The 24683-nt window shown below is 44.6% G+C and overlaps 1 protein-coding gene across 5 annotated transcripts in view; it reads left to right on the top strand.

The window, feature by feature from the left end:
- LDLRAD4 (low density lipoprotein receptor class A domain containing 4) overlaps positions 1-24683 on the top strand; it is a 280035-nt gene that overhangs the window by 243933 nt on the left and 11419 nt on the right. The window contains exons 1-3 of one of the 5 annotated variants that reach the window (XM_048289606.1): positions 10272-10341; positions 13937-14091; positions 24068-24121. In XM_048289606.1, coding sequence (XP_048145563.1) covers positions 13987-14091; positions 24068-24121 — 159 coding nt within the window. In that variant the 5' untranslated portion in view covers positions 10272-10341; positions 13937-13986. Of the gene's footprint in view, positions 1-10271; positions 10342-10676; positions 10913-13936; positions 14092-24067; positions 24122-24683 lie in introns of those variants that run through there. The other 4 variants (XM_048289604.1, XM_048289601.1, XM_048289605.1 and 1 more) reach the window with 4 other exon arrangements.

Below are 24683 nucleotides of genomic sequence, written 5' to 3'. Positions count from 1 at the left end.
GCAGTTGCAAGTTTGTGCTGCACTCGGTTGAGACTACAGAAAGCAGGAATGGCGTGGGATGTACGGGGAATATATATTGCCCTGCTGGAGGGCAGGGGCTGTGTGGCCAGGCCTTTCCCACATGCCACATGTGTGGTCCTTGTGGTGTGGTGTGCCCAGGCATTGTGCACGGAAGGGAGGGCGCACACATGCACACAGGTATTCGGTGAAGCCTGGCACGCAGCGTGTGGGGGAGGCTGGGATGCCGTGTGCAGGTGGCCAGCACATGCCTCCGGTGTCAGACGCATCCCAGAGCCCGCGTGCTCTCTGGATATGCACTGTGCTGGCAAGCTGCACACTCTCACAAGTCATTTGTCTGGGACTTATGAATGGCAAAAAGCCTGGTCTGAGCTGGTATGCAGATCAGGATGCTGGCATCCTGAAATCCCGGACAAATCCCCTTAGCGCTTTTGGTAAATCTGCAGCTGGGATTTAACGTTGTGACAGCACATCCTAAGTGTGGTAAAAATAGCCTGTCTCCCAGCAGTGCAAACCTGACTCGCACCCCACAGTTAATGGGTGAGCAGTCAAGGCTGTTTCTGCAATCATTGCACGAATGCGTGAAGCAGCGCCGGTGGCAGGGGATCACAGAGCAGCACTGCAAAACACTTGCCTGGCTCAGGCTGATTCTCTGCAGCTTTGACTTAAAACTCGGCGGATCAGAAGTGTGGCAGAGACCCCTGATCCCAGACTGGAAGGGATGATGGAGAGATCTCTCTGCCCTTTGCTTCTTGCTTCTCCAGAAGGCTTTGTCTGCCCTGGGTTTGCCTGGAGGCAGTCTGGAAGGTGTGCTGTGTGGGCAGCATCCCCTCCTAGGCTGGGCACAAAGCTTACCCCTCTCCCTGGAGGCTGCATAAGAACTTGGATTTATTTGGTTTTAACTCTTTACCTTAATCCTAATGAAAAACCACGTTCTATATTAAAAATTAGGACTGCACCAAATGTGAAGCATCAGTAGTTTTGCTGCCCCAATGGGGTAACATGGAGAAGTGAGAGGGAGTGGATGTGTTTTTCCTGCTCTGCATGCACGCACAGGAGATCACGGTTTCTCTGTGACCCTGAAAACAAGTATCTTACTCTCAAAACTTCCTCTCCAACAAGTCAATTCACCCAGAAAGCCTTGCCCCACCCAAATGGGGTGTAGTGGTACCTCTTCAGTGGGCTGCACAAAAATTCTACCAGTGAATCAGTACAATGTCAGATGTGCAGTTGTACAGAGTGGGAATACAGGATGAAGTAGTTTGAAACGCAGCCTCCCATCCAAAAATACCAGCCAACCAACTGTAAGATGCATTAGCTATTTCCCAGTGTGTCTGGTGAGATTTCAAGCAAATTTTGGTTTATTGCTGTCACACACAGGAAAATACCATTGCAGCCCCTTGGGACCAGCCTTTTGCACACTGGGAAAAGGCACCCATCCACTTACCACTGGGCAGATTTTGAAAATGCATCTTCGTGATTTAGGTGCTCACATGTCATCTTCAAAAGCAGCTTAGCAGTCCAAATGACATATGGTGCTGGCAGTGGACAGAGTGTGAAGGCTGAAGTGAGTGGGGCCATGCTCTGTGGAAGCACTGTGTACCTGTTGCTGTGGTACCAAAAGAGAGAAGAATGAAGATGAGAGGCAGAAAGAACTGAAGTGACTTGCCTTAGGTCACTAACAGGTCTGTGACAGAGCTAAGGGGAGAAGCTCAGTCTCAGTTTGATCTTGTAGCTAGTAGATCATGCATCTCCTTAAGCATCTATGCCATACCTTGTATGCAGTCTTGTATATTCTGTATGCAGGGTCATTTTCCCTTTCTTGGTACCTGAAATCCTCCTTCACTTCAAGTTTAATTGTATCCTACCTGATCCAGTATTATGCTAAGGCTACAGGGGAAACATGGATTGTGGAGCAGTGTTAGAAAACACCTCTCAACCATTACTGAGACCCCAGCTCTGTCCTGGATTCTGTTCAGAAATATTCATCCCCCTGACTGCCTGAGCTCAGTAACATCAGAGTAGAGTGGGACTCTGCTGCTCCACGTAGCACTGCATTGCCTGTATCATTTGGCTGCTGGTTTTGTTCCTGGCTCTTGGCTTCCATCCTGAAATGACAGTGTCATTTAAACTGCCTAGAAATACAAAAGTTAGCCTGGCCTTACACAAAGTACAAGAGGTTGGTGGTCTTCATGGTAAATAATCAAGCTGCCTTACTGTCATGCGTAGTGTCTCAGAAGTGGCTTGAGTTTGTAGGTACAATTAATTCTGCTGAAAACAAGAATACTGTCCTTGCATTGGGTGGGATTGGTCTCATTTTATGTAAAATAGATGTAGATTTAAGCTTTGTATCGAGTTGCTAGGGTGCTGTCCATCAAGCAATGTTTGGAAATCATTTTTTTAGAAGCTATGCCAGTTTTGACATGCTGGTTTAATATTTTTCTGGCTGCAATAGGGCAAGACATAGAAATCTTATGTTGTCATCACACAGAGCTGCCAAGCGTTCTTTTTATCTTTTTTTTTTTTTTTTTTTGCTTTCTCTCTCTTGCACTCTGTCATATGGAAACCAGATCAAGATTATAAAATTATTGCCCACAAACTGTGATCTTTCTTCTCTTTTGTGGTGAGAACTGACAAGTCAGTGATGGCTTGGTGCTGTTGGTACTAGCTGTTCATGCCGCGCTCATTTGTATGTATCGGGAAGTGCCGAACTTGGCGTTCTTCTCAGTTGGCACACAGGCTGGTGAAACGTCAGATTTTTAATTGTGATAAAGTTCACGAAAGAAAAAAATTATGGCAGATGTTTCCTTTTGTCAGAGCAAACTGAATCATTAAAATGTGATATGATGTACTATGAACAAGTCAGTGTAAACACCATCCCTGTGAACATGTCAGAAGACTTAAGAACTTAGACCATTCATGGTAATGTTAAAAACCATGTGGTCTGAATGCTGTATTACCAAGCTTTTCTCTTTAAATGCAGAGCATGAATCTTATGAATTTTTATTGCCTTTCTACAAAATGAAAAGATAACATATTCTGCTTTAGTAAAAATAGCCTGGTAGCTTCTGCAATGTGGTTGTCGTTTTGCTGGTGGTTTACTCAGAGGTCTGCTTTTCACAAGTAGCAATGAGGTATCCCATTCCCATTGAGTGCTGAGCTTGCTCGCCTAATTTCCTCTTTTCTAGAAGATGTATTTTTGGGAAGTCTTACTCCTTTTCCAGTCTGAAGGAAGTGACAGAAACGCTGCTGCTTGCTGAGGAATGCCTGTGATGATGTGTTAAAACTGGCTCCTGATAAGTGGTTATGGAAAACCTGCAGGAAGCATCTGACAACTGACATTCCCTGTGGACTTTTTCTCCTATTTCCTCCTCAATTCTCCTGTGTGAGGATTATTGTCCACACACTCACTTAGGCCATTAGTCAGAAAAGAAGTGCATTACAAACTTCCTGATACTTCCCCATGACCTGAGTACTTTTTACCTGCAGTTATTCTCATTCTTGCTGGCCTAAGAAATCTTGACTAGATTCTGATTCTTATTCCCAGTGTTGTCCTTTCTCGAGATTTTGCCTTAAAATAAGTGATTTTCTTAATGCTTCAGCTGCTGGAATCAAGCATGAATTATACCTTCATTTTGACAGAAAGGTCAAGGACACTCTGGAAGGATAAGGTCTGTGTGTATCCCACAGGGTTATTTTATGTCACTCTTCTGATTTCTGATTTGAGGGAGCCTGACTACACAGTTTTGGAATGCTGTGGATTGGGAATAGATTACTCCGTTATACCATAAAGCGGGTTATAAACTATAGCAAATCTATATCATTTTGGCCATCAAAAATCTCAATCCTGACCTCTTTTGGGGGTGCACTGCAAGTGAGGTAAATGTGTTTTGCAGACACATTTAAATACTTGTACACTGTGGTCCCCATCTCCAGATCAGTTACATTGGTTTATTGGGGGAAATTTGCGTTTCTGTGCATGGACATACATGAGTTGTATGCAAGCCATGTGTTTTATTTTAAGTGGGCCTGCAGAAGTCAGAAGTAATGAACTTAGTAATGTGATAACAGTTGTTAATGGCAGAGCCTCTATAGTTCTTGCACCATGGCAATTTGTGGAAATGCAGTGTGCTTTTTTAAACTGGCATAAGTTTTTACACCTCTCTTGCACAATAGGAGCTTAATCCGTCATGAAACCTCGTTAGAAGCTGCGCCATTGTATCCTGAGGCAGATGTGAAATTTGTGTGAGTCACCGATTTGCGATCAAGCTGAAGGAAACTGAGTCTCTGGTTCTTAAGAAAGAAGGCGCCCATTTGGGATGCATTTACACAGCTTCTTTTGTATAAATCATTAGTGTTATAAACTATCCATTATTGTTAGGAGAAGAAATTTAACAATGCAAATAAAACAAAATACTGTGGCAGAGCAATTTTATGCTTGATTGTAATGTTTAATGGCATGTTCTCATAAAGAGATTTTTCCCATCCTTCAGACCTACCGTGTCTGTGACTCACTTGATTTCCAAAGGTTTGAACATCCCTCATTTTATTCCTAGAGTTGTTTTCTCTAGAGCAATTTCTGTAAACGTGCTGCAGCATGGGGTTATCCAGGGTTAATTTCCCTTATGATTACACATCCAGACAGCATGTATGTAAATGCTGCAAGACAAATGATAAGAAAACTGCAGGATGAATGAAAACAAATTCCTTTGTTTTGCATGTAGATCCACTTACCAGTACTGAAGTCTTTCCCTTGCTCACTTTTAAATGTTCAAACTAGCTTATATTGGCATTGTAGCTCTTTAAAAGCATTATCTTTATGTCATCACTGGCCCCAAATTCTGCATTCTGTTGTTTCTCTTTGTTCCCCATATCTCTTCAGATACTTTTTCCAGGTTCTCTTTTCATGCCTTACTTTCAGGTACAAGACAGCACCATCAGTGAGGCAGAGCTTTGTATCTCTAAACTAGCTGATTATATTAATGTCAGAAATAAAATACAGCTCTTCACATTCTACTTGTATTTTTAGTACAGTATTGTAATCCTGGTTCTGCTTTCCCTTCTTATCCCTGTTCTGTCTTGCCCTTAGATTTTTTTTTTAGACCAGGGTTGCTGGGTTTCCTTGTGATCTTTCTGCACTGTCCAGCTTTTTGAAGTCTTTGCATACAACTTAGTCACAAAGTACTAAAATATTTGATAGTCTGTTAACCTGCAGTCGAGTGCCTGTTGTTTTCTTTTCCTGGCTGCCAGGGAGTTTGTTGGCAATTGAGATTTATGGAGCGAATAATCCACCTGGCAGGAGACTCTCTGTAACTGAAGTACGTTCTTTAGTGGAAGAATGAACGTTCTTTGTGTGTGTAAAATACCACTAATAGCTTATTTAGCAACCTATACTTCTACAACAGGGCTTTCAGTTTTGTGTTGGAGGTGGATTCTTACATATGCATAATTCTAGCATCCATGCTAATTCTATCCCTCATTTAACTTTCATCCATTCCTATGGCAGGATAATGCATGATGTGATCTCTCAGCTTTTTAATGTGGTCCTTAGTGCATCTCTTCTAGCTCTTGCTTGAACAGGAAAAAAGAAATTAATAATGAGGGATGATTCTTTCCTGTACTTGCTGGGAATTGCCTAGAAACCACAGGGAGCTTAGGCAGGGTAGTCATGCTGCAACCAGAGACTCCACAGAATCCAGTACCAGGTACTAATTGCAAGTACTGCTGGGAGAGCGCTGAATAACAGCAGAATAAAAAGAACCCCAAACAAACAATATTGTGATCCTTTCTTGCCTTTTCTCTTACTTAAATAGCTCACTTTTACACTTGGTAGATTTGAGCTCAAAATGTGACAAAAGCTGTGGAATGTGATCAAAATTAAGGATAGAAGGAGGTGCAGTATTTTCAGGACAGCTGATTTTGTTAACTAGTTTTGGAAACAACTAAATGGAGGATTGAAGTAGCCAACAACTAAAACCCATGGAAGCCACTGTATCACAATATTCACCCTAATGGTGGGAAATTTTGGTTCTCGGACACCTGGTTACTTCGTCCCCTTAGGGATGTTTTCCTGGTCTGAATAAACCAGGTTGATTATCTTCATCATATTTACAGCTGCCTTACCCTGCCCAGAGTTTCTCATTCTTCAAGGATCAGCACCAGGAAATCCTGTACCTGTTTTTCAGCAGTGGCAGGGGAGCATCGAAGTTACCAGCAGTGTAATCTCCAGGGTAAACAGGGCCAGGGTATTATGCTCACTGTACCATTTAACCCTGCTGGAGGAGATGACTGTAAATTGCCTACGTTGAGCCAACATGCAAGGACTAATAGAACTGCAGTAGGGATAATTCATAAGTAGATTGTCTCACTCGCCAGTGTAAACAGAGACAGTGCTAGTCAGGTCTGAAACGGTGATTACTTTTAAATCAGCATGTTATAATGCAGTGTCCCTGATTGAACCCTCCTTCCAGTATGGGAAAACAAACCACCGCACGTGTGGTCAGCACAGGGACCACTGAGGCTGTGCAACTGACTATGCATGTGAAGGACTGCTTGAATTTCCTAATCCTTCCTATTCCTGCAGAGTAAAGAACAGCTTTAACGGGCAGTTAATTTAGAAGCCTTAAATACTGTCTTCTTCTCTCCACCAACTTTACTTCTTTTGGGTTGTAATCTCTGCACAGTGCTCCCGTCTGCTTGTTCCTTGCACCTAATCACATTAAACACAACATAATACATCTGGATGTGTACTGCTGGCAAATCAGTTACTTGAATTCACTGTCTATGAGAAATTACTTTTCCTTTGCCTCGGTTGGTACCATTCCTCTGTATCTTTTTCTGACAAACTTTACCTATAAACTCTGGATTTATCCAAAAAGGTGAAAATTTCCCCCAGGTGGTGGCAGTTTGAGAGGTGGGGGCAAGGGGCATTCAGTGGGTGCATCTGCAGTTGCTTGAAGCCCATTCAGGTCCAGAAATGGAGATGGTCCCAGTCTCTTGCTGTGCTCCTCCCTGACCATTACCCACATCCTTTTTTTCTGTGTTGGCATCAGTGTTCACCCAGCAGGCAATTTGACTTCTTCCCCTGTGAGCAGAGACCTGGTCTGGCTCATCTGTGCTTCAGCTGTTTGCTTTTTTCATGTGCACTTAGGCTGGCACAAGATGGGCGTCAGAAGGAGCTGGGGCCGTGCTCCCACGGCTGCTAGCCTGACACAGGGCTGGGACTGGATCAGGCAGCGATTGTCCAGGTTGTCCCAAAGACCCACAGGGCTACTGTGTGGGCCCCCCAGCCTGGCTGGCCAGCAGTGCAGGGAGGGGGAAGCACCTCCACACACACACCCACTGTCCAGGTTCCCCAAGTGAGTAAACCCAAGGGGCTGGCTGCAGGCAGGAGGAAACACCCCCTTCCTGTCCAGTTTCAAGACTATGGGTTTTCTCTTACTCTTCAAAGTAAGGGCTGGCCAAGAACCTGCCCACAGTCAGTAATGTCTTTAGAGAATTAGAGAAAAAAAAGGAAGAAGTAGCAGAAATGCAAAACTCATATTGAGAAAGCAGCATCAGTCTAGTTTTGGTCACAAAAGCATAACTGTTTCTTTACACTTGAGATTAACATCTTTACTAATCGTAAAAAAAAAATTCAGATTTGTTCTTGTGGGTTCCAGAATGAGTCTTTTGTTTTCCCAGTAATGATCTGAGAAAACAGATCAGTGAACATGTCCTTCATAAAATTTCACCTGTAACCAAGTTTAACTAGCCCTTGGTTTTATCATTAATATGCTAGATTGGTAATGGCCTGTGGAGAAGCATTATGACTCTGTGCCAGAACCTGCTTAAGGAGCTTCAACCGTGATGCCAGAGCAGCCGTCCTGCTCAGAGGTCATGGTGGAACCTGCTACTTGGAATTTTAGCAGAAAGCTGGCCCCCCATCCTTGTTCACAGAGAAGCTTATATGGGCCCTCTGGCACAGGACTTGATTCACATTAAAAGGTTTGTGATAAATTCTTAATAAATAGGTGATGAGCCAAATATTGTTCTGAGGACATTCTTGAGGATGCTTATCAGGTGCACTACTTATGGATACAGAAGTCTGTAACCATTTTGCAGTCATTGTGCCTGCACTTGTACAATAATATTTGGTGTGTAGGGGGGTATTGGGCTAGAGAGGGAGTAAAGTGTGTTAGTTATCAGTCTATATGCTGAATCCCCAGTCTTGCCAAAGCAATTGTTTTATGTCGTAGGTTAATGCTCTTCAGGAACTGAAGACTCTAAACATCCACACTTCAATTCTAGGAGACCAAAGTAAAGGAGAAGCATTAGTACCAATATATTAATTTGTTTTGTTTTCTGCTTTCTTTGTAGTCTTTAAACTGCGCTCATCTGAAACATTCTTTCAACTTCTCATTTTAAACTTGAGGTTGGGGGAATGATGTATGTAGGTCAGTCTTTGGCTCAGAAATTTTGTCTTACAAAGTTCTTGAAAACAAAGAGTTTGCAACAGGAAGGTAATTGGCCTCAGCAGTAGCTCTGTACACATTGAGTGGGTATGCCCACACAACAGCCATGTTTAGAAGTCTGGTCTGTTGAATTAATTGTTTTCAAAGTAGTTTAAGGACAATCAGATTGTAGTTTTGAAGGTGCTCCACAGCTGCTATCTGTACTGAATTACTTCTCTCTGCTGGTAATAGTGCTGTACTTGGTTAATACTCCACTTGCACAAAAGCATTTCATTGACATATAATTTAAACTCATTCTGCTCTTCTAGGAACTCTCAAAGGATATTTATTTACAGTCCACAATCACTGTCCCCCCGCTTGACTGTTGTGTTTGGATTGAGGCCTTAGACCTTGCAGTATCAAGCTAAATGTCAACAAGAGTTTAATAAATCCAGACAGTGGGGATAGCCTGTAACCAGGAGAGGGGCCCTGCTGTGCGCATATATAGCAGGATATGTCTCCCTAATATTTTTAACCCCCTGGCTCTTCATAGTGCTAGCTTGATAGGTGACCACAAGCAGGCCCACTCCTCTCAGCCTCTTTCCCCTCCTGGCTTTTGCTCTTTGACTTTGAGTTAGGGCATCTTATTATTTGAGGCTGGTCCATGGCATTTACAAAGATGAAAGGCATGGGCAGCAGTGGGTCTGCCTCCATGGTCAGTGCCAGAGTGTTCTGGGGGCTGTGCATGGGGGACAGCAGTGCTGGTGTGAAGCTGAGCTGAGCCAGCCACAGCCTGCTGGGAGAGGGGCATGGAGCCTCACCAGTGCTGCAGCCCATCTCCTCTGCTTTCAGGAGCTCCAAGGCCCTGGCCAAGTGTGGGCCAGAGGGTGAGCAGAGCAGTCTTTTCTTGTTCACATAGACACACACTGGTCTTATTCAGGCTTTGGGGATGCCACCATAATTCAGAGAAATAACTAGGAACGGGAAGAGTCTTGGCCATTATGGTGAAGCCAGTAGAGGAGGAACATCCTGGGAGCTGAGGGTCATGGTGCTGATGGTGCTTCCTAACATGGCAGAGACACTGTGGGACTGTGCTGCTCCTACGCCCAGTGGCAGCATGGGCAGCCCTAAGTCCCTGCTGCTGGCTGCCACTGTGGTGCTCTGAGTGGGAATACAGATGGAGACTGGGATGAGGAACCCCTCTGGCAGTGTTCATCAGCCAGAAAAGTATCAGAAAGGCTGGCTCAGTGGCAGGGCTGGGGCAGGCATAGAGGTTTAGGAGGGCCAGACGGCTTTAGGGGCAGGCACAGGGCTTCAGGGGCAGCAGAGGGGTTCACTGGCAGGCACAGGGCTTCAGGGGAAGGAAGGCACTGCTGGAGCTGGGAGTTCTGCCAAAGAAACACACATGTGGCTGGAGCCAACATCTCCAAATCCCCGGTGTTCTTCTTTTCCCTCTTTCTTTAGGTTTTTGTTGGTCTTTTTTTAACTTGAGGTTACAGGCGTTGTTCCTTCTGATGGTTATGGTTTCACAGTATAGCTCCAGGATGCGACCCCCCAATATTTTACGCACAAGCACATACACGGCTCCCCGTGAAACTCTAGATAAGGAACCCGCGGCCGCGCAGCTGGCAGGCTCCCTGGATCGCTCTCGCTGCGGTGCGGCGCTGGGGACGAGATGCGCTCGCCGCTGCCCTCCGAGGCGCCCCGGGCCGGGAGCGCGGCCGGCCCCGCGCGGCTCCGGCGGGCGGGGCGGGGCGGGGCGCGGGCACGTGCGCGGGGGCGGCGCGGGCGGCGGCGCAGGCGCGGGCGGGCCGGGGCAGGCGGAGGAGCCGGGGCGCCCCGAGCGCGCCGCGCCGGGCCGGGCTTAAAGAGCGGCGGCGGCGCGGGTCAGGTACGGACCTTCCTCCATCCCTCCTTCCCTCCCTGTCCGCGCTCCGGGCCTCCGCGCGGGGCTCGCCCAGCAGCGGGGCAGCGCCTTTCCGTTCTTTTTGTTCTCGCCGGTCGACTGGTTTTTTTAATTGGTTTTTTTTTTTTTTTTTTCTTTTTGTTGCTGTTGTGATTTTGTTTCGGTTTTTTGCCTATTTTTTTTTTTTTTAATCCGTTTCGCCCCGGGCGCGGAGCCCGGCGGGACCCTGGTGTCCGTGCGTGCGCGCACACGCGCGGCCGGGGCACGGCGGGGCGGGAGCGGCCGGTGCCGGCCGTGCCCGCCCGCTCCGGCGGCGGCGGGGCGGCAGCCGCGCTCCGAGCGCCGGCAGAGGCGCGGACGGGAGGCTCCCTGGCAGCCTCCCTGACCGTGTCCCCTCGCTGGATGGAGCCCGGGGCTGCCGGGGATGCGGTGCCCGCCGCGGGGGCTGGCGGAGCGGCTTGAGCCCCCCGCCCGGCGGAGGCGAGCATGTCCAGTGAGCGGCTTAACAAGACAGCGGTGAAGGATGCGCGGTTAAAAGACCTGTTGTTGGAAAGAGGTACCGGCGCGTCGGCAGGGGCAGGAACCGCGCGATGCGGCCCGGGCACCGCGCAGCCCGGCCCGCCGGGAGCGCTCGCCGGCGGAGCCGCGGGCAGGTTCCCCCCGCCTGCGGGGTCTGCGTGCGGCGGGAGGTTCGGGGTGACAGTCTTGTGTCATTGCTGATAGGGTTATAAAATATGTCTCTCTTTTCAAGCTCTTCTAAGAAGGTGATTTAATTCAATATGTAGTTAGTTGCCTTTTCCGTGTTGGGCGTTTACCATGAAACGTTGTGTTTGGTTTTAGGGTTTTTTCACCTGGAGAATTTTTATTAGAAATGTTGTTTCTTGCGTGTAAGGAAACGGGTATATGTGAGTGTGACAGACTCAGGGTAGTAAAACCATAGCGTTTCTCTTCCTGAAGCTCTCCCCGGTCTCTTTCCCAGTAAATTGAGAGGAAAAGTGGGCAGGAGGAGATGCCTGTCTGGAAGGCGGTGGCCCTTCACGTCTGGCAGGTGTTGGGCAGGGGACGTGGTGGGGACCGGGGTGACCCAGTGCCTGTCAGCAGCCGCTAGGAACTATTTAAATGGCCTTGGTCAGTGCCAGCAAAATAGACTGCTGCTGCAGTCTGTCTGTGCTTTTTACTGCTAATAACCTAATGAGCAGCAGGAATGTCACTAGAAGGAAGAAGAGATTTTAAATTATCTTTCTTTTCCCCGTGCGTTCAGTTGAGGAAATCCCCTTGAACATCAGTAAGGTGTTTTGTTGCAGTTTGGTGTTTACAATGTAAACTGGACTTAGGAAATCCCGTGTGCGGTGGTTTTTATTTTTATTGTATGGCCATGTTTTAATCAAAAATTTTTAAATGATTCCCTCCCATGGGAAGTGCTCACAGACCAAATCACTCATCTCTAAGGGAGAGGTACTGTCCTTTACCACTGAAATGCAGGGGCCTCGATAAATTTAGAAGACTCTGCCCTTGGCAGATAGAGAAGTAACATGTCATTCTAGTGATCTCTGCATTCTAGGAAAGCCTAAATCAACATTGCTTGTTTTGCATGTTGCCCTTTAGCAACAGTCTCTCAATTTCCAGTCTAAAGTGTGACATGGACCCAAAAAAAGTTTGGATGAAGAAACGCTTTAGTACTTCAGTAGCCACAGAATGTGAATTGCAGAAGTTGTCAACTGTGTAAAATCTGTAGTCTTGTGTTTCTGAGCCAAGAAAAACTGACTTTTAACTTAAATGTGGTTTGGGTGGGTTTATTTTTTAATTAATTCTGTGCTTCCTGCTTTTTGATCTTTTGGTGCCGACATTGTTAGCTTCCAGTGACGCAAGAGAGGGGAAAAAGAAAGCTTGCTGCCCTGCATGTGGGATTGATAGCGAAAGCAGAGCACAAAGCACTGACTAATCAAATTCTTTGAAAATGTTGCTGGTCTTAATGATGAGTGGAAGGTACTTAACAGCAAAGAGTGATAAAGTGATAGACATATTTTTGCCCTTTACTCTTTCCTTAGTCTTAAGTAGGCTTAGTTAATCCTCAGGAGACGATTGTAGACCCTCAGCAGTTTGGTGGTGTGGCTGTGCCTGCCCGTAGGTTGTGACTACAGCTGGACCTTGTCACCAGCCTCCACTGGACACCAGCACACTTGCCGCTCCTGTAGTCTGACGTTTTGTTCACAAGAGATCTTAGAATAATGAAACAGCCTTGGGTTTCCTTTAGTTCCACTGCAGGTTCATCTTGGATTTTATGTGTGAGTGGCATTTTTCTAGCTCTGCTTTGCAGCTATGTTGTGTCTGCACAAGTGTACTGCTGTCACGCAGAAGGCTGAGGGTGGCTACAAATTAGAGGTGGGGGCAAAGGGGGCTTATTTTCTAATATTTATTATGTCCTTTCATTTTCCTATGTCATCTCTCTTTCCTCATTAGCTTTTTAAAACAGAAATTTAATATCAGTTCCACAAAGTTCATGTTTTTCCATCCAAAAAGTAGTGCCCTTTTTGGAGAGTACTGAAACTGAGCAACTTGAGCTGCTTCTTTGCTTTTTCTACCAGCTTAGCAACCAAAGACCTCCTCCCATTAACTGGAGTTGTCTTTCAAGATGAGAGCATCCCCTGTGAGCAATGCAGTTTCCATAGAAATATCATCAACTTGGTAACTCCAAAGGGCAATTTTTCCCCTTATATTGCTCATCCTTGCTGCTCCAATATAGCCAAAAGGGTGCAAGAGTGACTCATTTCTAAATATACTTAATATTTGTGGTATAGGCAGGGCTTCAGATAAGATGATGGCCTCTGACAGAGTTCATTGTAATTGTATCTCTTGCAACAACCAAGGCCCTGGTTTCATTTTTAATCGTGATGGAACATATCTTGTTTTAGAGTACCAGATCTCTTTTTAGATTTTTACCTGACTGGGAAAGTCCTAGAGAAGTTAACTAGTACACTAGTTGGAGAGAAGGTAGTAATTGAAAAAGACACTGCCTGTAGATTCAGTAGGATAAAAGTTTTTCACTCTAGTTAAATAGCTTTCATGCTATTTACTTGATAAAAAATTAAGGGTAGTGTACTAGATAAAGTGTCCTGATTCCTCTCAGGCTTTGAAGCATATGGAGCCCTCTGGACTCTCTTAGCATTGCAGGTGGCTATTAAAATAGAGTGGGGTTTGTGTGTATGTGGTTCCTTCAGCTTTTTGTTCAATTTTTTCTACCCCCCTACCCCACGGTGAAATTATATTGTCCAAAAGGCTCATCTGTGGTGTTCATGTTGAAGAGTTTATTACCTGTGAAGGCTGCAAAGAAGCATCACCAAGAAGCTTCTTAGTTTTGACCCACAGCCACTCACGCTGATCAATTTACTCTGACAAAAATAAAATAATTTTCATGCTTTTTAGAACAGTTTTCTTCATGAGACTTTGCAGAATGGACAGCAGTAGTATCTCTTGCTGGATCAATCTCAGTGAAATACTGAGGGCCTTTGCAGGTTATTGCTTTGATGGTTAACCTTCTGTGTGTTGATGACAAATTCTCCTCTTTTTTTCTTTGTTTTAGCTGAACTGGAGTTTGTTCAAATCATCATTATAATCGTGGTTATAACTGTTATGGTGGTAGTGATCATCTGCTTGTTGAACCATTACAAACTCTCGACACGCTCCTTTATCAACCGACAGAGCCAAAGCAGAAGACAGGAAGAAACTCTGCAGACGGTGAGTGTGACCCCCTGACACCAAACTCCTTTTCCTTGTGCTGTACAGGTCTGCAGCAGAGCCTCCCAAAGAGATCTGGTACAGGCAACTGCTGGAAAAACTTCTGGTACCACTTTTAATACTCTTTTGCCGAAGTTGTATTTATCAGTAGAAAACAAATTTGGAACATGAATTTCAGATACATGGTCTTTGATTATTTTTAGATCCTGCTATGTTTTATGTAGCTTATATTCATTTTGCATTTGGAGGCTTAGATGTGACATTGTTTGCTGCTGCTGTAATTTGAGAGGGGAGTGGAAGGGGAGTGAATGGAGAGTCACTGGGTTACAAAGATTTGAAATACATGTTGTTATGACTTTCCATATATTGTCTGATAGTCTGGAGTTTTATCTCTGTTACTGTTTTGTGAAGCTGCCATGGCTGTTTGCTGGATCAAAACTACTGTTCCAGTAAGGGCCTAGGAAAATGTAATGTTTGTTTCACTAAAACAGCAAGAAGAGACTAGAAAAAGGATCTCTCCGAGGAGTGCTCAAGATGTGTTGTTACAGATTCAAAGGCTTAAGATGGGATCTTAGTCAGTACTTGTTAAGACTGTGTTCAGTCAACCCAACAGTAAATGGGCACTTAATTTGCCTTGTGAGCCAGGAGTTTGCTGGGTGGGATGCTCTGCTCCCCTGTGAGGGTTAACCACAGTGTGTCCCTGACCTTGGGATATCTCCCACAAGCCGTGCAGTGGCCTGTGTTGTTGCAGGGAGGTCCTTTCTTCCGATGTGCTTTTCAGTGTCCCAGAGTGGTGGCCTTGGCCTCTTTGCTGACAGCGATGGCCAAGTGGCCATTTGTGAGGTTGTCTTTTGATGCAGTGAATTCCTGGTAACAGTGTTGAGTTCACAGCTTCATTTTGCTGTCAAAAAATGTCTGATTGTAACTGAGAGATGTGATCTCATAATGGTTTACACCAGTTCTCACTCCACAGTCTCATCTTTTTATCCATCCCAGTCTTACGTTTCTTCCCTCTTTGTGCTCCTTAGGGAGCTGCCAAGGTCATGGTGAGAGGCCTCAGGGGACTGCTCTGGCTGAACACTAAGTGCTTGCTTCTTGCTTTTGCTTGTTTTTTTACAGTTAGATTTCAGCAGGGGCGGCAGCACTGACAGGGAAGGAGGCAGAGATGCCACTGTGGGTGCTGTGGAGCTGCATCCCTGGCAATCCTGGTAATTGGCAGCTCCTTCCTGAAAGTCAGCTGTACAGTGTGACTGTGCAGGGCTCCCAAAGCTCTCTCCTAGTACATCACCTGGGCCCTCTTGCTGGGGGGCATTGCTCTTCCCTTGGAGGCTGCAGGGGGAGGAAAGGAGCTGCCTCCTCAAGGAGAGGCTGCCTCATTGCCTGGCACTTCAGTAGTGTAGGAATGCTTAGCTCTAATTTGCTTAGAGATGAAACTGGAGCTTGTCAAACCTTAACCTTGTGGACTTGAGGACTGGAAAAATTGACTAGATTAATTTGAATGTTGCTTTGAAGTGGACACTGTAATTCAAGAACCACAATTCTGTCTGAAAAATGTTAGCTTTAATTGCTACAAATGCCTAAAATGAAATAGTTTGAGATAAATGAAATGTATTTTCATCTTCACAAATCTTTTTAAATTGTAGTAAGCTGTCAAATGCATGAAATAACCCATTATTTCCTTTGTATGGTTCATTACTATTGTCTGTTATCAGAGGCAATGGTATTTTTTTTTTTTTCTCTTGGGCACAAGGGAGAAAACTTCACCTTCTTATGAAGAAGAACATGCAGTTTGGCAGCAGGTGCTTTGGAGCTGCTTTAGTACCCAGAACTGATCTTAAATCATTTTTAAAACAGACTCAGTTTCAGTTTGATTGTCACCATTATAAGTAACGATAATCACAGCCAAGTGAGCACTTCATGGGAATTGATGATGGGATGGCAGGAACCAGTTACTAATTCTTCTGAAAGCCTTTGGTATGGGTTTGTCATCACTATTACTCATCAGAATTTCTGATAAGCTGCAGCTCTTCTTATAAGAAGGTTGTACTTGCAGGGAGTGGGGATTTAGAGGTCTCTGAGTTCAGATGTCAAAAACTTTGAATTTTCCTTTGCCTCAGGTGTTAGAAGGAAATTCTGATAGAAACTGACTGTGCAGTGCAACCCTTAAAAGCAGTGTGCAGGGCATGAGGGTCAGAAAACCAAAGTAAGTGCTCTATGTTGAGAAGCTGCAAATGACCAGTCTGTTTTCACTGTCCACAGTGGAGTGAGTTACATGAGACGATAGATAGTGAGTGTTGAGATGCAGGTTATACACTTCTAAAATTCATTTTTTGTACCAGGCAGGCCTTGTTTTGTGTTCACTTGCTATCCAAGTAGATTTTCTTGCAAGGGAATATTTTTTTAATTGTACATAGACTCTGAAAATGGATATTAATGTTCATTAACCGCTGATGTCTGAAGAAAACATTATTGTGACTCAAGTCTTCTTTTGGTAGAAAAATAGTGAATGGAAATAGAGGAAATTCAGACATGTTTCTTGAAAGAAAATGGTAAAGCAAATTATTTGACTATTGGCTAGTTCTGTAGTGAGCTCTGAAGTGAACACCCTTTCATGTAGCTGAGGTATATCAAGATGTAGAATCCAGCCCTTCCTGTTCAAATGGGGCTTTTTTTTTTTTTTGTCCTTTTGTTACCTTCAGTTTTCTTTTTCTTCAAGCCTATCCTATTTCTAGATAATCATGCCTTCCACCAGCTAAGTGGTGGTTGAACTGCGCAGGTTTCTGGCCTCATAAAGACCAACTACTGATCAAGTGATCTCTCTTACTCTGGTTCTTCTAGAGAGTGTAATAGGAGTGATCAGGTAAATTATCTACTGCCTTTATTACCAGCCTCACATCTGTAAAACTCATGGGTCAGGCATCAGAAATAAGAAAATAAAACATACTAGTGGATTTATTTTTCTGGTTAAACTTTTTCATGTTTGGGCAAACAAACAACCCACAAAAAAAAAAACAAACCCAAACAAACACCCTCAAATAAAACAAACAAAAATAAAATAGGATGATAATGAGAATTTCAACTTCCAGGCCAAGCTGGAAATTAGAATATTAAAAAGATGTACTCACTGCAATCACAAGTGTTAACATTTGAAGTAATGTTTGAAGGGCAGAAAAGAGACCAGTCATAGAGGGGGAAAAAAAAGGTTGCTCTCTAACAAGTGCACACTGAAAAGTTGTTTTGTGCCTCTTCCGTAAATACACTTTTCTGTGTGACCACCAGTTCATCTCTGTCTTTTTTCTTTATTTTTCTTCTTTTCTTCCCTCTGGAGTATCATCTTCCAGTCTTTCCCCAGTCTTTGGGATTTTATTACCTTGGTTATTGGGCCAAGGCCTTAAGCAGATCACAGCCACGGGCAGGACAAACACTGAGTGCTCAGGAGCAGTGGGTGCTTCTGCAGCAGTGCTGAGGATGCTGCCTGCCCTCCCATGGCAAGTCCCGCTTTCTTCTAGCGAGGCTATTAAACATTACAACCATGTTTTAACATTAGCAGAAATGAGTTTTGGGGTCATAATTGTGAGAGGTGGAGTGATTGATCATGTTGGCATGAGCAGCAGCCTGGAGTGAGCTTGCAAGGTACTGAACAGTGTCTGTATCACAATGGATAAAATACTGAACATTTCTTGTTGCTAGCTTATCCATCAGCAGTGTTGGGCTTCACAGCTGGGAGCAAGGCAAGGGTTGCAGAACACCTGAGAGGGACACAAAAGCCATAGGGTGTAGAGTACACCAGGAGCATGCCCAGGGCTGCTTCATTTTGAAAGAACAGAACCTCTTGTATAGGAGCAAGTGATGCTACTGGCAGTGCTGGGGGATTTTGGGGCAGAGGCATGTGGCAGCCTTGGAAAGGTGCATCTGTGCACAGGATATGTGTCTGATATCCAAGGGGAGATTGGTGTCGCAGCATTGCTGGCTGTGCCTTTGAAGCGTTGACCTTGTATTGGGAGGGCACTATTGCTGGTAACCAAAAGCATCCTGCTGCAATGTAGGTAGCTGCAGCTGGGGCACTCTGCTGTTTGCTGGGACAAAACAAAGATAAATCTTGCTTCCTGATGATTAACTCCTAATGTCATCACCAGTCATTTCCATGGGGACATTGAGGGGAAAGAGATTAACTAAGTGACTTACAGGGAGGTACTTAATGAGCTTCTGATGTTCCTAATTTCATTCCTTTTCCTCATCCTGATGTCTTTACATTGTCTTCTTGTATAAAGTAGATGTTGAAGGAGTGCTGAACTCTTGGACCGCCCTAGGCCTACTCCTGGCAGCAGATCCTTGCATCTATCACACAAGATGCTCACACTGACTAGCCCCTGCCTCCCACCACCGAGGGCAGAATTGCTGCTTGGGCTCATCAGCTTGCATTAGAAGCTGTGTTGGTAATGCCAGTTTTGGATGCCAAGCTCCAGGAGCACAGCTGTAAAAATTACTCCCCTCTGCTCTGTACCAGCTATTTCAGAATAAAAGGGGAATGTCAGGAGGATGACAGAAAATACTCAATAATATTGACAGCTCAGGGATTTGTCAGTAATTTCAAATGTTAGTCTTTCCTGCTGGTCTTTTAAATTATTTCCTACTGGCATTGGCATTATTCTGTCTGTTCCCTGCTGGTGTCCCTGGGCCACTCATTCTCATTTTCTTACTGACATATGCAAAAGAAAGAAAATCCCACTGGGAACAAGAACCCGGTCTACAGCCAGGAGAGAGTGTGAGTGCTGTAGACCACCCTGCTTTGCCAAATCTTTTTGTTTGTACCAGTCATCATTTGGCAGGGGCTGGATGTGCACTGTATTCTCCTGCTGTCTCCATGAGGGACATGGGCTCGCCTCTCCTCAGGGAGTGCTGCCAAGAGGGACAGCGAGCATGGCTGCCGCTCTTTGAAGTCTGCCACAGTAAAGTCATTATATCTTTAATAAGGGCAGGATTGTCCAGGAAATCTGCAGGTAGGACTAGAAGCAAGGAGCGCTGGCTTTGGGTGGCATCTGACTCAGTGTGTCACCTTGGGCAACTTGCTTCATCTCCAAACAAAGGAGAAAGGATAATAGTACTTACTCCCTTCAGTTGAATGAAATGAAGATTACTTAAAGTGATGAAGTGCTGTGAAGTTGGGGAAGTAAAAGTTTTAAAGCATTAAGTAACAGGAATAATTGCAGTAAGTGTAGGGAGGCAGATTATATGTGAGAGATTTGGCACTCTCCATGATTCTCTAGTACTTCTCCTTGGTATCATGCACTGCTCTGTTAGACAGAGTCACCTTTCCTGCCCTTGAGGAATAGCTTTTAAAGGAACGAGCAGTCCTGCTGGTATATTCATCATTTTGTTGGGGACAACACAATAGTTTGTTTTGCTTGTTTTGCTGTCTTCAAAGCTATGATGGTCTGTATCACCCAGGAAGAGACGGGAGGAATGAGCCCCTGTGCCTTCCTGGAGTGTTTTCTGCAAGCCACTACTTTAATGTGGTGTAATGTACCACCTAGGGCCAAAATCAGAAACTACACTGCTATCTGGAACATTTCACTTGCAAAAGAAGTGTGTATATTTGTGTATGCTTGTGTACATTTTTGTATAAAAGTAAAATAAAAACCTCTGTTAAGGGGAAAAGAGGGACCTTCTTAATAATTGTAATGCATTTTAGAAAGTGAAAAACTGTCTTTTGTTTCTCAGAAAACATCATTTCGGGCAGAGTTCTATTTCATAGAAACTTAATAGTGGAGAAAGCCTGTAAATCTCCTTAACGGTCAGCAAAAAAAGAAAAGTTTGGATTATATGGGATTGTCATGGTTTAACCTCAGCTGGCAACTTAGCACCCCCCAGCCACTTGCTCCCAGCAGGCTGGGGGAGAGAATCAAGAGGGTAAAAGTGAGAACTCATGGGCTGAGATCAAGACAGTTTAATAGGGAAAGCAAAACAAGGAATTCATTCACCACTTCCCAGGGACAGGCAAGGGTCCATCCATTTCCAGGACATTGCTGCTCCATGGTGTGTAACAGTGACTTGCGAAGACAAACGCTCTTGCTCCCAAAGTCCCCCTTTCCTTCTTCTTTCTCTGGCTCCATATACTGACTGTGATGCCATATGGTCTGGAATGTCCCTTTGGTCAGTGGGGTCAGCTGTCCTGGCTGTGTCCCCTCCCGGCTCCTTGTGCACCCCCAGCCTCCTCAGTGGTGAGGTGAGGTGAGGAGCAGAAAAGGCCATGACTCTGTGTAAGCACCACTCACCAATAATGAGAATATCCCTGGGTCATCAATCCTGTTTTCCTCACAAATCCAAAACATAGCCCCATACTTGCTACTATGAAGAAAATTAACTATATCCCAGCTATAACAAGCACAGGGATCCTTTTGCTTTATAACAGTTTGAGGAAAATTTTTTACTGCCTGTAAAATTTTGCCTATAATCTCTCCCGAGTTAAAAATCGTTCTTCTGGTACATGTCTTTCCTGCTGGCTGTCAATGGGCTGATGCTCAGCTGAGGCAGTTGCATGACAGTGTGTGCTCCAGTGTTTAAAAATGTCCTCAAAAAGCCATCTTCCTACACTGTTTAGTTCTAGAGGCTCTACAGCTTTGTAAAGTATGAAATAGCAAATTATCCTAGCCTTATGGTGTCTCCTAAGCTCTAAATAATGAGTTAAATAATCATCACCATGAGATAATTAAGTAATCACTGAGCTGGGTTTATTAAATGATGCTGCTATTTCAAAACCTAATCACAGAATTAATTTCTGTAAATTATGGTGAAACTCAAAACTGGCAATGGTCAGCAAAAGACATAGGTGTATCCCTAACATTTTTCTTGCTTGGTGTTATTGGTAGGTGCTAGGATTTTCATTCCAAAGCCTAACAATGTTAAAAATGAATACACTATAGGGAGTGAATGCATAAGCTTTCCCTCCCTGTTACTTTTAAGTATTGAAGCTTGTGTCTGAAGTCTCTTGAACAAGGAGCAAGTTGAGGTGGCCTAGCTATTGACAATCTATAAGAAGCAGGTAAATGAGATATTGCCCTCATCAAAATATGGGTACATTGCATTTGCTCAGGTTTTGCCTTGTTTGCATATACCTGATAACTACTTGTACAAATCCCTAATATAAATACAAATGCTGTCAGTTCTCATCTGATTTTCACTGATAAGAGCACAGGGGAAGCATTTGAGCTTTCAAAGGAAGGTCTGTAAGCACAGGGACAAGCAGAGAGCAAGACATAACACTTTCCCTCAGTGTAAGTCACTCTGAATTGGTCACAGTGGTCCCAGCACATTATTTCCTAGATCTGTATGTCTCGGGGTGGAGGGGTGTAGTCATGGGGATATTTTTCTTCTGCAACACTTTCTTTGCATTTAAAGCCCTCACTGTCACCCCAAGAACAGTGGAGTTGGTGGGAACCAACCCTTGGGTTAGGTTGTATCTACCCAGTGCAGGGAAGGGAGAGCTTCCCTTAAATAAAGACTCAAGAAAGGTAGGCAATAAATCTCCTGTGGTAGATGCAGTGATTTCAGGAGGACAGAAACTCCTGTGTTGGGTCAGTTAGTCTTGGACTTGGTGAGGGGAGAATTCTGTGCTGTGTCACTGGACCAGCCATGGTGAGGCTGGTCTGCACGTGTGTGAGCCTGGTATTTTCCAAGTGTGGGCATGCTGAGCACGTTACCCAGCCATCTGCTTGGGGAGTTTTCTGGCTCCTGGGATAGAGATCTTGCTGGGGGTTGGCTGCTGCCAAATCATTTATTCAGTCTGCTGCTCTCTCTGGGGGAAATCTCAGGAAAGGGAGGAGCTACAGGTAAACTGTAGGACATACTGTCACAGGAATGATATTGTTACGTATCCTTGCATCCTAAGGATCTCACAGCCTCGGAGTTCAACTGCATCCCAAGATGTTTACCTTCTCAAGTAGTTATCCCAGAGTGGGGAGAGGCTTGGGCTCCTTTGGCTTCATCTTGGTGTGGCTATCCCAGTGCCCTGGTTACACTCAGTGGGATCCCTGTAGCAACTGCGGTACCTCCAGGCAGGGCTTTTTACTTTTCTGGGATTCAGGCATCAGCAGTAGAAGTAACAGGCAACTCCTCTCTTCTAACATGTTATTTCTGTTAGGCCTGGCTGGTACCAGATCTGGGAGTCTTGGCTTAGTGAGCAGGTCCCATTCCATCTCCATGCAAGAAATTTTTCTCCATATGCTGCACCATCTCCCTCAGCTCATCTCACTCTCTTGCTTTTGGGGAGATGGGCCCTAGGATGGGAGGCGTTTCCACTTCCATGTCATCAACGCCCTTTCATAAGGGAGTTTTAAGTAATATGAGTGGTGGGGGTAGATTTTATTTCTATCTGGGTTGGGTTGTTAGTTTTGCCTTTTTTCTTCTCTTCTGAGCCTGTAACTCAGGGGCAGTTAATTGAGAAGTTTAGCTTCGACTAATATGTTTTACAAACAGTTGTAATGTGTTTGGAGCCTGTTGGGTGAACTGCTGATAACCTGGTTGCCTTTAATTGTGCGAACATACCCTCAGATATTTCAAAATGAGGGCACCTGGGTGCTGAAGGAATGGAAAGGAATATGTGTACAAGTATGTATATAAATGTATGTGTATAGTTACACAGTTACAATTTCTTCAATTGACAGAACTTTATCTAGGCACTGAAATACATGAATCTTTATAAGATCGTTTTTCATGTCTTTGCAAAGGGGAATACTTGGGGTAGCTGTAAATAATTGCAATTGTCAGCCTCTCTGTCTTTGCTCTCTAAAGCTACAGAAGAGAAGTGTACCAGCTTTGCTATTCAAAGCATTTCCCTTAGCAGCTGAATCCTGTGGGAGAGTACTCTTAGAGCAGCTTTCCTCTGCGGTGGACTCTCCTGACAGGATCGCAGACGGCTTTTGGTCTCTGAGTGTCATGATGAACATCTAGTTGGGTCTATTTTTACATCTGAAATATGCTGAAAGATGCTATGGTGAGAAGAAGCAGTACAGTAAGATTTGGAAGCAGTCTATACATGGTAATGCTTTTGGGGACAGTATGCATTTTCCTTCCAGTTCCTGAAATTTCTTATGTCTGTAAAACTTGAATTAGCATCAAGAAAATAGTCATGACCATACAATATTTTGATTTTTTTCTTTGTGCACCAAGATTGAAGTTCTGTGCTTTATATCTGCTCTGATATGTCCTTTTCAGCTTCACAATTTTCCAGTGAAATAAATTCATTGTGGGAGTTACTGCTACTCTAAACAATTAATTGAGGAGAAAAATGATGATACACCTTAAGCTATTTTCTCTTACTGACATACTGTTCTTCACCCTTTTATTCTGCCCTGAGTGCTGGTGCAATGTCAGAACAGCATTTCAAGGTGTGGGAAATATTTCAACCTGAGAAGGTGGTTGGAGAAGTGGCTGAAACCTCAGCTGTTTTAACTACTGTTTATGGTGGGAATTGGGCAGCTGACAGTTTTAACCAGATTATCCCTGGGTTTAGCGTGTCTGTCGCTTTACTGAGATTACAGACACCAGGTTTTGTTGTGAACTGTTTTGCCCATGGTATGTAATTGGGATCCTGGCTGGCAGCTTTGTCAGACCTTCCACCCTTGCTGGTTTGGGAGGTGACAGGTACCTGCTCAGCACACAGGTGTCTCCTGTCATCTCCTCGTGTTGCCACACTCCTGTAGCCGCCACCAGCTTGCTGCATCCTTATGGCCTGTGGGGCTGGGTGCCATTTGGATGGATGACATTTTGGCGCTTGCAAAACGGACCAAGCTTGACTTGCTTGGGAGCAGAGCTGCTCTTTGCTTGTGTTTTGGAAAGAAAGGGGTGGGATGTTACTTGTTTAGCTCCTGGAGACAGCCAGTCCTTAGATGATTGCTGGTAAGAGCTGTGATAACGAGGCAGAATGGTGATGTGATTTATTAATTTTTTCTATTTTGTTGTTTCTTCCACATTTCAGGAGGGGTGCTTGTGGCCTTCAGAAAGCTCAGTTTCGCGCCAGGGTGCTTCAGAGGTACTGACAGATTTCTGACTATCTTCACCAAGTGCTTTCTTTTTTTCCTGTAATGTATATTTGGTTCCTTTCAAAAACATGCATCTATTTTTTGTAAAGAATGCTTTCTCAGTGTAATTCACATGGTCATCTAAGCCTGCGTTAATGTGCATTTCATAAATGCCTGAGACCTTTTCATTAAAAGAATTAAATTCTGCCTACCTGACACCTCATCTCCATCAGCAACTCCCTTTGTTATAGTAGGCATTCACAAGTAAGTGGTGGAGGTGTGTCTCTTTCATGCAGTGGCTCAGTAATTTGAGTATTCACTGGAAGCTGGGAGACCAGTTCCTCTTGTCCCTGAATTTTTCTTGGATTTACAACACGTATCCTATCACCAGTGTCTCCCATCTTCCAGCTAGCACACATCTCTTGTCTGTGTAATAATTTGTGGGTGTATTGCTCTGAGTGATCCAGCTGTCCTGTGACAAGCAGCAGAACTTCCTGGTGGTTGGCCCTGTATCTGTGAATGTCAGGGGTTGAAGACCCTGCAGGGATCCAAAAAAGAGAAGAGCAGTTCGAT

The sequence above is a fragment of the Corvus hawaiiensis genome, chromosome 30, assembly GCF_020740725.1.
Source record: "Corvus hawaiiensis isolate bCorHaw1 chromosome 30, bCorHaw1.pri.cur, whole genome shotgun sequence".
Lineage (NCBI taxonomy): Eukaryota > Metazoa > Chordata > Aves > Passeriformes > Corvidae > Corvus > Corvus hawaiiensis.
The sequence above is the reverse complement of the archived record's forward strand: the minus strand, read 5'-3'. Positions and strand labels throughout refer to the sequence as shown.